Consider the following 13,925-nt stretch of genomic DNA (forward strand, 5'->3'; position numbering starts at 1 on the left):
TAGGGACAAAGGGAAGGATTACAGTAACCAATAATACGTTCAGCAAACACATAAGCATGTGAATATTGTTTTAAGTCTATCCTTTAATCCTCTTGTTGACCTTTGAAAATAATTTGTGTACACATATCTTGTTTTTATCTGTCATTTACAAAGTTTTACCAGTAGATGGCACCAGCAGCTCAAACACAATAGAGCTAGATTTTACGTACAGCTAATAATATATAATCAGACCAACTTCAGGCCCCATTGATCAAATTATAAAAAACTCTAGCCTTACTTATCTTCTTTCCAGATGTTGGAATTGTGTACTCTAAATATAATACTAAATATCTCACTGTCCATGAGTTTTGCCCATGCTTGAACCTGGCAAATGAAAGTGAATCTGTTGAGGGGTTACTCTCTTTTATAGCTTCAGTAAATGGGAAAGGGACTAACCTTTTCATTGCAGACATATTGTCATGTCACAGAGGGAACAGTAATAATGTGTTGTTTAATGCAGCTTAATTTATTAAAATGATATTTATATAGCAAAGACATCATATAAACAGTCAAACAAAACCAAACAAGCAGTCAAACGGTAATAAAACAATTGATCTAAAACGTTAAAACAATAGTAGAAAAAAACTGTGTAGAGGAAAGCGCATTTGTTTTGTTTGGTTCTACGTTGTATCCGTAGTTTCATGCTCACAACGCGGAAGCAGCTTTGAATGGCAGTTGCACTTTACTGGTGTTTTTTTTCTTTTAGGTTTTTGTGTTTATAGTTACAGTGACAAAAATCATTGTCATTAAAAACCCGACTTACGTGGTGTTGTAGCTTGTTTTTTGAGAGTGCCTCCTTCGGATATGGCATCTCATGGCTTTCTGTCTTTCGTGTGTATTTGTTGTTAGCTAGACTGCAGTACACCTTCCCAACTTACCCCTAGCGTTGAAGTTTCCAGCAGCAGCCAGCAAAATGAAATTCCGCTCGTCTGTCTTTGCCTCGTTTATTTTGCTATTTGAAGTGATTGGCGTTGCCCTCTTCCTGCGGGGATTTTTCCCTGTGCCCGTCAAGTCTTCTTTCTCGTCCAAGAGCAAGCTGTCAGATCTGCCAGCGGAGCCGCTGTCAGGTGAGTCCGTGTTCTAGTCTCATCACTATGTCCCAAAGTAATCTTCTAAACTCTGAACATCGCACTGATGCCCTGACCTGCACAATTTATCTCTTCAATTATCTCTCACATTATTTTATGCGGCACAAAGGTTTTATACTTCACTGTCAAAAGGTTCAATAATGACAATTCATATCATCAGGTTCTCATTTGCATTCAAATCTAGTAATCGAGTGTTTTCATATCTCATGTGATAATAGTCAATTGCATTGTTTTCATCTATCACAGACTGAATATTGAACTGGAGCTTGATATCACACATCTAATTGAAATAGGCCCATGGTTCTCAAACTGTGGTACGCAATCTTCCTCTGGTGGTACTTAGGAAATTCAGAAGTACTGTGCCACTGTACCAGGGTATGTGATCATAATGGAGCTGAGGAATTTTGACCACAGCTTGTAGAAAATGAAACCAATAACAACAACAAAAGAATAAATGAAACAATAATTAGAGTCATCGTATCTCTCGCTCCATCTCAATCTAATTTCACTATACAAGTGTCTGACGTGTATGTGAGGAAGAGGAGGGTGATGACAGAGCAAATCTTATTGGGAATAAAGTTGCCTCTTGTGAAAAGTATGTAGCTGACTTTGCTCTGTCTGTTTATATCAGTGATATATTAATATTAGTGATAATATTATTTTCCACACGGTGATGTAGTGGTTAGCACTCTCGCCTTGCAGCGAGAAGACCCGGGTTCGAGCCCCGGTTGGAACAAGGGCCTTTCTGCATGGAGTTTGCATGTTCTCCCCGTGTGTGCGTGGGTTCTCTCCGGGTTCTCCGGCTTCCTCCCACAGTCCAAAAACATGCAGTGTGGGGATTAGGTAAATTGGACACTCTAAATTGACCATAGGAGTGAGTGTGAGAGTGAATGGTTGTTTGTCTCTAGTTGTGTGTGGCCCTGCGATGGACTGGCGAACTGTCCAGGGTGTACCCCGCCTATCGCCCGATGTAGCTGAGATTGGCACAGCACCCCCCGCGACCCTCTGGTGGAGGATAAAGCGGTTAGATGATGACTGACTGACTGATTATTTTTTCCCAGGTAGTACTTGGTATAAGACGTTCGAGAACCTTTTGACATGTAGGAGGAGCACAGGTGTCAAGTATGGTAGATTAAACATATCTCTGTGACTTGTCAAAGTGGCTTCTGTGCAAAGGGCCCATGTCTCCCAGGAAAGTTGCAGTTACATATTTTGCCCATATCATTCAGCTTGTCTGAGTAGTTGAATGCCTGTATGCACTGGATGCATGTTTGCTAACAGACCATAATATGTACAGTATCAAGATGATCTTGTTATATTCAATAGAAGTAGTGCTTACTCACCAGCAACTGCTAACTGTTAGTTGTGTTTATGGAGTTAAAACTACACCAGGTACAATGCTAAGTCCTGTCATGACCTTTGGCACCAAAGTGGATTAAACACTGATATTTCTATTTTTCAAATTGGTGTGCAATGATCTGGACTTCTTTAACCAAGTAAATATCTTTGGTATTTTATTACTCATGAAATGACTGATGATAATGATGATGTTTACAGGTAGTGCTGCAATCCTTTATTAAAAATACTGGCATGCAGGAGTAGTTAGTGTTTTCAATCTGTTATTTATTTTCTTGATGAATTTATTTGACCTATAAATTGCTGAAAATGGTGGAAAATGTGGATCAGTGTGGTGTTTCCCAATCATTAAAATTACCTTCTCAAACCAATGGTATTCAGTTTACTGCTATAGAGGGGAAACCCCCAGGCAAGATTCACCTTATTTAAGAAGCTGAAATGAAAGCACCCTTTTTTGTTTAATGAAGAACTCCCTCAAACCAATTACTCACATATCAAAATAATTGTAGATTGATTTTCATATCGGTTAACTGACTAATCAATGAATTGTTGCAGCTAATTCTAATGCTATGAAGATACTCTGTTCACCTCTGTGTACTGCACATTTAACTGCAAGAATTCTAGCACACAGAGACTGCAGGTGGAATATAGTTTTCTGCAAATTTTACTTTTAAGGGCTAGACTGTAGTGTTGTAGTCAAGACCTAAACCGAGACTAAGTCGAGACCAAGACCACAGTTTATCGAGACCAAGATAAGACCAAGACTTTGAGGGGTTGAGACCGAGACCAGACCAAGACTTTGAGGTGGCGAGACCAAGACAAGACCGTTAGCATCGCTTTGCAGAATTTACACGTTGCGCTGTGTTTTGTTTTGGAGGTATTTATGCACAAAAGTCTCTGTGGTTCAGGTAATCAAATTTTATTATAGATGACTTGGCTGACATCTCCTCACGGCCTCTTCTCCTGTCACTCACATGCACTTTTGTGGGGGGCGTGTTAAAGGGGGTGGGAGGGGTGACAGCCGTTAATGGTGACAAACATTTCAAATGATAAATGAGTCACGTTATTGTTTGTACCCGAAGCAATACGATTTACGCAAAATCACAGTAATGATATTAACAAGTTAATCCAAAAATGCACAGGCAATTTATTGACATCCCCACAGCTGTGGTCTTGACCGGTCTTGAAATAAAATCCCATGTCCGCTTCGTCCAAGACCGAGACAAGACCGAGTAAAATGCAGTCGATTCCGAGACAAGACTGAGACCTTCAAAAAGTGGTCAAAAGTTCAAAAAGACCGACTTTGAGTACTACAACACTACTAGACTGTATAACCCCAGTGAAATGTTTGTTTCTGTGTGAGTTAATTCTCTTAATTTTGGTTCTGTCCAACATCAAATTCAGTCAATTTTTTTATCAGTCTCAGTTATGAAGATGCCCCCTGTCTGAATTTAATGTTGAATGTTTGTTTGAATTACAGGGAGCACCCCTAACTCCACCCGCATCCCACACCCCCTTTTTAAAAGGGTGGTTATAATGTTAGTGGATGCGCTGCGGGAGGACTTTGTGTTTGGACCCAATGGTCACAAGTTTATGCCGTACACCAGACATGTGGTGGAACGAAGCTCATCACACAGTTTTGTGGCCAAGGCGAGACCTCCAACTGTCACCATGCCCAGAATCAAGGTAAGATGTTACTCAGGTCACACGTGTCATGTATTGGAGGTCCAAAGTACTGCTCACTTACAGTATCAGGTCACCAGTCCTTTAGAAATACATGTCAAGTATTACATTGGTAAGCTGCAATGTAATTCACATTAGTGGTGCAAAATACACTGCAGTATATCTTGTGTTCATTTAATGACTTGTTTGTAGGTCTTTAAGTCGATGTAATACATATATTTTCAACTTTTTCAAATGAACTGTTTTACAAAAAACTAGAAAATAGTAAATCACATTATTATTTCTTGATTAAGATGTCAACTTATAGTTATTTACTTACGTTCCTAAACAGAAACATGTGTTTAGCTTGAATTTTATGCTTAATTAATTACGTTGATGACATTCTGACTGATGTCAACAAATCCAAAAATGAACGGAAAACATGCCTGTACATTTTGTCCAGTTTTCTTTCTCACCCACTAGTATACATGATATGGCAAAAACATTTACAAATGTAAGTGTTGTGGTACAGTTTGTATTAGAATCCCTGTGTACATTATTTGGAACACATTCAGTCAGAAAGCCAGTGTTCACATCAGAATCAGCAAAAACGTGACTTCAGTGAAATGACTGCTGGTGCTGGACTTGCTTGAGTACTTCTGAAACTGCTTGTCTCTTGAGACTTTCACATGCATTCGTTTTTAAAGCAAAAAACATGCAATGAGCAACATATCTGAAAATGGAATCAAATGGAAAGATGAATGCCTTGACTGTCTGGAGTTGAGACATTACACTAACTCAGATAACCACTCTTTATAACTGTATAACAGAAAAATGTTCAATCTTGGGGTGGATGGTCTACAACTGCAGAAAATAACCAGGTTAGCTTCCACTCCTGCCAAACAACAACAGAAAGTTGCTGCATTTGCAGTGGACACAGTGTCACTAACACTAACATTTTATTTGGTCTGATGAATCTGGAATTCTGCTGCGGTTGCAGAGTCTGGCATCGACTATAATGAATCAATGGACTAAACCTCCCTCATGTCTGCAGTCCAGCAATGTGGCGGTATAATGTTTATTGTCTGTGTAAGTATTGTTTCATTCCAATTTACTGGCTGCTAATGGCTACTTCCAACATATTAATGCTCTATGTCACATTGAAACATGGGTTTCCTGAACGTGGCAGTGAAGTTAAGTGAACCCCTTTGACCTCTTCAGTCATCAAACATGAATCCAGTAGAAAAACTTTTGTGATGTCATAAAACAGGTGATTCACCTTGAACATACAGCTGATAAATCTGAAGAGAATGATATAATGTAGACATCTAAAACATGGAGCAGAATCTCAAAGGGAAGCTTCCAACATTTTGTTGAAGGAATACCAGGAAAATCTGGAGGTCCAGATCTAGCAAGTGCTCACTCAGTAAATATGTTGTTAGAATACACATTCAGTTTTCCTTATGATTACCTTGCCAGTGCATATAGAAGAGCTCTGCAGTTCTTTTAAATATTTTTATTTTAACTTTCACCTTGAAGGTTGCAGTGGAAAAGTAGTGCATTACACAGTAGATTAGGGCTGCAACAATTAATCGATTACAAAATTAACTGCCAGCCATATAACAAAGAACACTGCCATTTTTACAATTTGTTGACATTTTACGGACCAAACAAATAATCGATTAATGGAGAAAATAATGGACAGATTCATAAATTATGAAAATAATCGTTATTTGCAGCCCTGACACAGAGAGATCTGTCTAATGTATAGTTTTATACGCTTAAATTAAAAATTTAGCTGTGACGAAAGGAACATTGACTTTGACTGATATTACTTTTGTGAAAATGGCACAATATATATACTGTATGTATACATATCAGGCTCATACATTTAAAATTCATTCATTATTATGTTTTATATATGAGGAAAAAGTGAGGACCATTTTGAACAGATGTCAGGTTTCAGCTTAAACTATCATTGTAGAATTTGGAGTGGGTGAAAACATGGAGTGTTGTTACATTTGGATGATGTGTCATGCTTAGGAGAATATTCTTGGAGCCGAGCCAGGAGGGAATTACAGTCATGTCATGTGCGCCTTCGTTGACAGTTGGTAGTGCTTAAAACACACAAGATTGTGGGCAGACTGGGAAGGAGTCAGCATGTTGTTTCAGTGGTGTTGGAGAGGTTTTCATTTGGGCTCTGGCCAGTGCTGAGCCGGTGGGAAGAAATTTAAGTGAAGCTGTCAGGTGAAGCAGCAATATTCAGTCTCAGTGTCAGAGGGCAGAATAAAAGGCAGCATTCACAATTTAGTGGTGGTGGGAGGAACGTGGATGTGTCAAGCCGCTGTGAAGTTAGAGGAAGATTGGAGCTAAAACTCTGCCCTGAAGAACCCTGGAGCTGAAGATAGACAATGCGGTCAGACAGGTACACTGGGATTTTTGAGAGTACTCACTCAGCAGTCCTCAGGTCAGCCAGTGTGGCAAAGAGCATGTGTTGGTTGACAGTGACAAGAGAGTAAACAGGGGGAGTGATCGAGACAAGGCAGTGTTTCAGAATTCAAAATTGGACACTCCAGTATGAATGCAAGAGTGAATGGTTGTTCCACTCTGCGATTCCCTGGTGACCTTTCGCCTTGTGTCAGCTGTGATTGCCTCCAGCTTCCCCATGACCCTCATATGTTAATCAGTGAAATTGAAGGAGTTATTGATGAATGAATTTCTAAAGCCTGGTCCTACATCATGTGGTACGATGAGGGAGAGCAGCAGACAATTATTTAAAAACATTAATTAATTATTTGCATGATCAATTATTATATCATTAAGTTAATACAATGGCAGCACACCAGCAAGTTATCAGAACACAAAGCAGTGTATTGAATTGGGTAATTTTAATTGAAAGTAACTAAACTGAAGGCTATACCCACTGTTTTTTTATTTAATTAATCTTTAAAAAAGTTTAAAAAGAAGAAGCAAAATATCAATCACAGTTTCCTAACGCATAAGATGACTTAGATATTTGGTCTATGGTGTATGGAAATATATTATTGAATATTAAATAAATGTGAAATTTAAAAATCAATCCTTAAGTCACTGCGCAAATTGATTAGTCTAATATTAGATATATTAACACATCAATATGAGTCTGTTGACTTTCAGAGGAAACTGTTTTTAACTGGATGTACAAACCTTTCTTTAGGAGAATAAACCGCAGTGGAGTTAATGCTGGTTTTCTTGAAATGGAGCAGGTCAGTGACAGCCTAGTGAAGGGATGCTGGACGAGAGCTGAGCTGGATTGAGGCAGACTTGCAGGGAGACAGATGTTCTCTCATAATCCAAGCTTGTGAAGAAGGATGAAGTGATGATGTGGATGACTTGGCTTGGGGACAGCTTTGGGAAAAACAACCCCGGGTGTGACTCTTGTCAAAATATCTGTTGATAGGGAGAGAGAAGGCTGTATAGAGGGATATTTATGAGAGAACATTCAAGTTAATTTGTTATTCAGAAGCCCAAGCAAGCATGGAGGATGTATGCACCACCAGATGCAATAGAGTATTATGTAAAAGGAAGACAGAAGACATTGAAACTGCCACCGTTGTGTGTGAACTTTAGAATTTGATTTGCTAGTCTGTTTGTAACATAAAAGTACATCTATAAGCCCAGCAGGAGGGACACTTAATCAAATTTCAGGAGGATAAGTTGCTACAGTACATTTGAGGCACAACAAGTTAATGCAATGACTGTACTTCTCTATATTCTCTTCCAAATCACTCTAAAATAAAATACTAACTACTTCATAATTGATTCTTGAAATAATGTTTAGGCTATTTCATTTTTTCCTGCGGGGCTAATATAAAGTAGAATAATAGAGCCTACTGTCACAGTGCAGCTAATACAACCCAAAACAAGTATATAACGAATGCTCTGATTGCACTGTTACTTTCTTCATCTTATTTTAACATTGGTCAGTCAAACTACAAATATATTGAAAATGACTTTTATTCAAAGAGCCCTGTTAATGTTCAGATTAAATTTATCTATCACTTGGGTGAGATTTGGCAATATACCATTAGGTGGCAGTACAGATCAGCTGCCATTTACTGCTCACTATCACTGCATTGCACCCAATTAACTGATATGACACAGCCAACTATCCTAAATCATAATCTCTCAGTGGCATGGCCATTACACACATTATTCCCACCACTCCCGCCATGTCAAATAAAGTTACTGTTTAGCTTATTCAGACATACTGTTAGGCTTCCTCATCTAGTTTATTTTCTCTGTTTTTACTTTTTTACTAAAGCAAACCATCTTTTAACCTCGCCTCGGCATGTTCCCACTAAATTTAATGATTCCAATTTAGTTGCTCCTTCCAACCTTGACGGGAAGGGAGAAGTAGTTAGTTTCCTCCCTAGACCTGTATTCACATGTGGCCAGTTGAGCTGCACTCTCACAATTGCAGTGGACATTTCTGTGGTGCTGGATTTGGACAATGAAATCACTTAATCCTAACAGCAGCAGTTGTCACAGCAGCGGTGGCAGCAAGGCACTGTGGGTGTCCAAAAGACTTGTATCTGCCTGGGAAGTATGAGCACATTTGATTGGCTGCATAATTAGTTCAGCATATTACCTCCATAGGTATGACGTGATCATTATGGCCAGCACAGATTGAGGACATTTTCATGTAAATGTTAAAAAGGCTTCTTTTCAGTTCAACCAGAAAGAAGTGCTGAATGAGAAAGTGGACTATTGCCAGATTCAGAGACTTGAAGTCACAGCCCCTTCCATCTGTGTTTTGGCACCTTTACAAGTTTTCATCACTGTGCCAGAGAACGTCTGTTCACCCAACTGATGTTGTATTTGACATTTAAGCAGTGCTACATCACAAACTTAGATTCATACTACAGGCAAATAATTAGGCTGCTGAATTGTGTTGAGCAGGATGAGAAATTTCCATATTTAGCGTTTTTTTTTTTAAAGTTATGCATTTATGATGTCAGTAGAATCCTTTCCACTAATCACTGTGTTCATTATTTGTATTTATTCATTTTCCTATGGCCTGATTTTTTTGTCCGTACCACTTATTTCATTAGTCACACTGTTACTGTTAATAGACTGTGTGCCTCAGTGAGACTGTAGAGGCAGGGAGGGAGTACTTCTATTGAAGTTGAACCATCCATCTCTTCCTGAAACGTCTGAAGCATCTGCACTGACAATAGCAAAACAATTGACAGGAAGGAAGTGGCAAATAATTCAGCTCAGAAACAAAGATCACTGAAAGGGCCTCAAAGTTTCAGCTCCGTATTACTTGACCAAACTGATGTTACTTGGTTATAGAGTATGTTTATTCGTTTTGTAATTGTAAAACAGGAGACATAGGAGACAATTTTGTTCCTATGCATATTAATATTGTGTCCCTTCGTAAAGTGAAAATGTGATATGAGAAAATAAAAAAGCTTCACTTGTTGTCTGTTCTTAAAGCATTTCTACCCTTCACTGTGGGGGTGTGACATTCTTAGTTTACTGCTATTTGTCTCTTGTGTCTGTGAAGCAGACACAGAGTCGCTTTGCTGGAGCTCACACAACCACGCACAAACTGCTACAAAGTGTTTTGCAAGCAAAAAAAACCTACTAATGTATAAAACCTGAAAAGACAAAATACCCCAGTGTGAAGTGACAAACAGGGTTATATAAGGACAAATACTTCAGTGGCAAACCAGATAAAATAGCTTTTTAAGAAAGGATTTATAAGACGACTTTGAATTTGCCAGCCCAGCTCTCTCAGCATGTTGCTCTAACACCTGGGCTCTCACAAAACAAAGGCTGGTCAACTCAGATTTGAGCTCAGATTTCTGCGCATCCTGGAAGAGCTAAGGCTGTGCCAAGGGCAGCTCACATGGGGGTTTAAATAACAGTGTTTCCTGCCAGAGTCTGCAACCTCATGTCTCCTTCAGGGCATGAAGACGAGGCCTTTGTACTCCCCCTTGGCGGTGCATCAGATTCTCTTCTGACTTCCAAAATATGCTGTGTTTTCCCTGTCAGTCAAATTGAGTGTGTTGTTTTACTGCAGATTCCATGATGAAATATGTAGAAATTACGCTTCAAAAATGTCTTTCTCTCTGTTTTGACTTTCACTTTCCATTGGTGGCTGCATAATGGGTTGAGGGATGTGTCAATATAAAACTGATTAGGTTTATTTATTTAGATTTGGAGGTTGTCAATATACTGTACATTAAAGAAACCCCACTTTTAACGCTGTACTGCAGCAGAAAACTTAATTGGCCGCATTATTATGATGAAACTGAGGTTGTATAACACCATGGGAGGACAATTATTGTTTAAAGGACAATGACAAAACATATTTCTCCCCAGGCTCTCACCACTGGCACTATCCCAGGCTTCATTGATGTGGTAATAAACCTAAATTCTCCTGCATTGCTGGAAGACAACCTCATTTGGCAGGCCAAAACTGCAGGGAAAAGGATAGTTTTCTATGGAGATGACACCTGGGTCCGCCTCTTCCCCAAACACTTCATGGAGTACGATGGCACAACCTCCTTCTTTGTGTCCGACTACACCGAGGTATGAATGATGATTATAATTAATCATTTTCCCCCTATTAGCACATCATTTCATACAAGAAAATAATCAATGCAGCGTTTTCTCACATGTTCATAGAATGATGCTGCTGTTAATTAAATCATAAACATATTGCAGATTAATTGGATTATGTTAAAGTCTATTCTCTATGTAAACGCGTATATCTTTAAATGAGACTGTCCATGTATTATCTGTGAAACCAAAGTATCTGCAATTAGGAGATGGAGGCGTCTGATCAACCAGACAGGCAATGAAGTGAGAACAGTAAAAACACTAAAATTACTCATTAATTAATTCTGTGTGCTGCTGCTACAAGTGCAGTCTGCTCTTGTTTATAGCTTATAGCATATTTCTGATGCTGTTTTTTTTCCCAGCCCTGGAAAATTTTGGGTGGGGTTATATCTGTCAGAAAATGTGTTTTCTCAGTGATAATCAGACAATGACGATGCTCTACTGTGGCTTTGTGTGGCGCCTCTTTCAGCTCACTTTCAGTATCAATGGATTCTTGAAATCTCGGATTTAAATACATCTTTTGCATCTAGGTTGATAACAATGTGACCCGTCATTTGGATAGCACCCTTAAGAGAGATGACTGGGACATCATGATCCTTCACTACTTGGGCTTGGACCACATTGGTCATATCAGTGGACCGCACAGTTCACTCATCCAGCCCAAACTGCTGGAGATGGATGACATCCTGAAGAAGATTCACAGTGCCCTCATTTCAAAGGTAATGTCATCAAGTTTATTGGCCTTTTTCTACATTTCATTGTTGTATTTGTTAAAAAAAGAAGACAAAAATAGGTTTTGCACTCCTTATAAAGCCTTAAAAAATCCACTTAACATTCTATTTCTATATCGATATCAGGAAAAGTGAAGTGAGCATTGGACAAACAGTTATCAAATCACCTGAAACACTTCAAATTAATCAGAATGTACCTTTTTATCTGCTGGTTGGGCACATTGGTACATTTGAATAAAAAAACAAGCAATTTGTTGACATCATTCTTTCAGAAACTGTAGTAGGGAGTTCATTTTATCTGTTTTTCCATCATAAGATGCAGAGCTGTACTGACTTAAACCATCCACCATGTAGAGTATGTTTTGCTTGTTGTGGCATTTTCTCAAAACTGGCCAAAACGTGCAGCTTTAAATCCATTCACCATTTTAAATTTGAGTGACTGAAATGAATCATATGAAACACAACTGGCAGATGTGTTAAAAAAATGGCCACATTCATTTTCAGGATTGTGCTCAGTGCAACAAAATAAAAAGTAGTGAATGTATACATTTCACAGTCACTGGCAACTATTGTTTCCTGTAAATACATGGAGGGTGAAGCCCTGAGGTAAGAGTGGAATCCAATAAAAAAAAAAAAAAACATATACAAATGTAATAGAAAGAACTTTTTTTTTTCCCCTTAAATAAACCTCTATCAAAAACAGCAGTTAAATGAAAATCCTGAGGATTACAGCTTTCACCCATCAGTTATTTACTCACCCTATTTAGATGGCGACTTGGCTTCTAGTTTTCAAATCAAGTTAATGAGCCTCATTTGCTCTGTGCAGCCTTGCTGCTACTGCTGCCTGATTTGATTTTCTGCTTGTTTCCATTAACTTAATTTCAACATTTCACATTCAATTTTCAGTAGTAATTCTATCATTTAAAAAGGTTTCAAGGGGTATAATTAAAACAGTAGGTGTCACAGTGTGGTAAATACATTTGGGATGCAAATATTAAGTCATGACAAATAGTACATTTCAAGTTATTTGTAAAATTAATCCATTTGTGTAGGGTGGTTTAATTACATGATTTACACTGTTTCTGTTTATGGTGCATATGTCTTCTTCAGCCCATGTGTGTGTGATAATGGCCGTCACCTTGCCGTCATTCAACCGTGTAGCTTGCATTCAGATTGTCAAGTCACGTCCAAATGAGCCTACAATCTCCATCCTCTTTTTTATCCTTTGACTTCACAAAAAAGCCTGAGAGACCAGAAGCTAAGTGCACATATCCTTGTTAGGTTTCCCCCTTTTGCATAAGACACAGTGGCCCAAAGTTGTTTATTCAGTTTAATTAAATTTTGACTCCACAGGCTTCTGGTGACATCGTATGTTTTTGGTAATGACAGCCTCATATTTGCTCCTAGTGACCCCTTGAAATGTTGTTGTGGAGGAGGATGTGAATGAAGTGTGGCTTAAGCCACATCAATGAAAGCTGTGGCTGTTCTTTAGCAGCAGTGTGACCTAAATATAGACACAACACAGTGAGGTCTCGCAGGATATCTCAGAAGATTCTGCAAAAACAACTGGGTTTTTTTCTGTGATCAGCAGGTGTTCTTAACATGGTGGTGGGGGTGTAATCTAATCTGAAAATATCAGGGAGTTTTACTTCACACGTAAGGCGGCTATTGTTTGCCACATCCTTATGTACAAAAGTGAATGATAGTCACAGCATTTAAGTATCAGGCCTCACAGCTCTCTTTGTAATGTGATGTGAGCAGCATATCTTAGTAAACTCATATTAGGGGCAGAGATATGCTCCACCTGCCCACTCTCCATTAAATTACGATTGGAAAGCAGGATCTCCTGTTATAAAGATTTTCACCAGACCTTTGTGCTAATGGAGAGGACATGGCCTCAATCTTCTCTTTCAGTATTTCAGAATGTAAGGTTGTTTGAAGTACAAAATATCTCAAACCTGACCTGCAGAGCAAGCATGTAATCTGAGCCACAAATTACATAAGGGAGATAAATGAAATGGAGATTCACTGTTGCAAATGTTAACAATCTCTGTTCCTTTTCTCTTCTCTCAGTCTTCATTTAAATATTCTGCTCTGACTGAAGACCTGAATTTAATGTTTAATGTCCTTTTAATGTACAATTTAGCACTGGGATGTACAGCTACAGCCAGTCATTTGGTGTCTATCCAGGTTTTAAATGTATGTTTTTTTTATGAATTATAAAGCTTTTTAACACTGTGCTTTCTATGCACGTTCATTTGTGTTTTACAACAGTTGACATCCATAATGTTGTGTTACTTCTTTCTTTGCCTCTTCTATTCATTCTCTTCTTTTTTTAACCCTTCTCATCCATTAATGTGCCACCATTTGATTCAACATGGCACCTTGCGTGTTGCTTCAAAAACAAGGTTTCTCATGAATTTAAAAAAGAAAAAAT

At 38.5% G+C, this 13,925-nt stretch overlaps 1 protein-coding gene across 2 annotated transcripts in view; it reads left to right on the plus strand.

Annotated features, from left to right (window-relative positions):
• Nucleotides 1-685: 685 nt before the first annotated feature.
• pigg (phosphatidylinositol glycan anchor biosynthesis class G) overlaps nt 686-13,925 on the plus strand; it is a 58,610-nt gene continuing 45,370 nt past the window's right edge. For both annotated transcript variants that reach the window (XM_044040514.1, XM_044040516.1), the window contains exons 1-4: nt 686-1,106; nt 3,964-4,169; nt 10,518-10,727; nt 11,288-11,476. In XM_044040514.1, coding sequence (XP_043896449.1) covers nt 953-1,106; nt 3,964-4,169; nt 10,518-10,727; nt 11,288-11,476 — 759 coding nt within the window. In that variant the 5' untranslated portion in view covers nt 686-952. The remainder of the gene's footprint in view (nt 1,107-3,963; nt 4,170-10,517; nt 10,728-11,287; nt 11,477-13,925) is intronic.

Source organism: Solea senegalensis, linkage group LG12 (genome assembly GCF_019176455.1).
Source record: "Solea senegalensis isolate Sse05_10M linkage group LG12, IFAPA_SoseM_1, whole genome shotgun sequence".
Classification (NCBI taxonomy): Eukaryota; Metazoa; Chordata; class Actinopteri; order Pleuronectiformes; family Soleidae; genus Solea; species Solea senegalensis.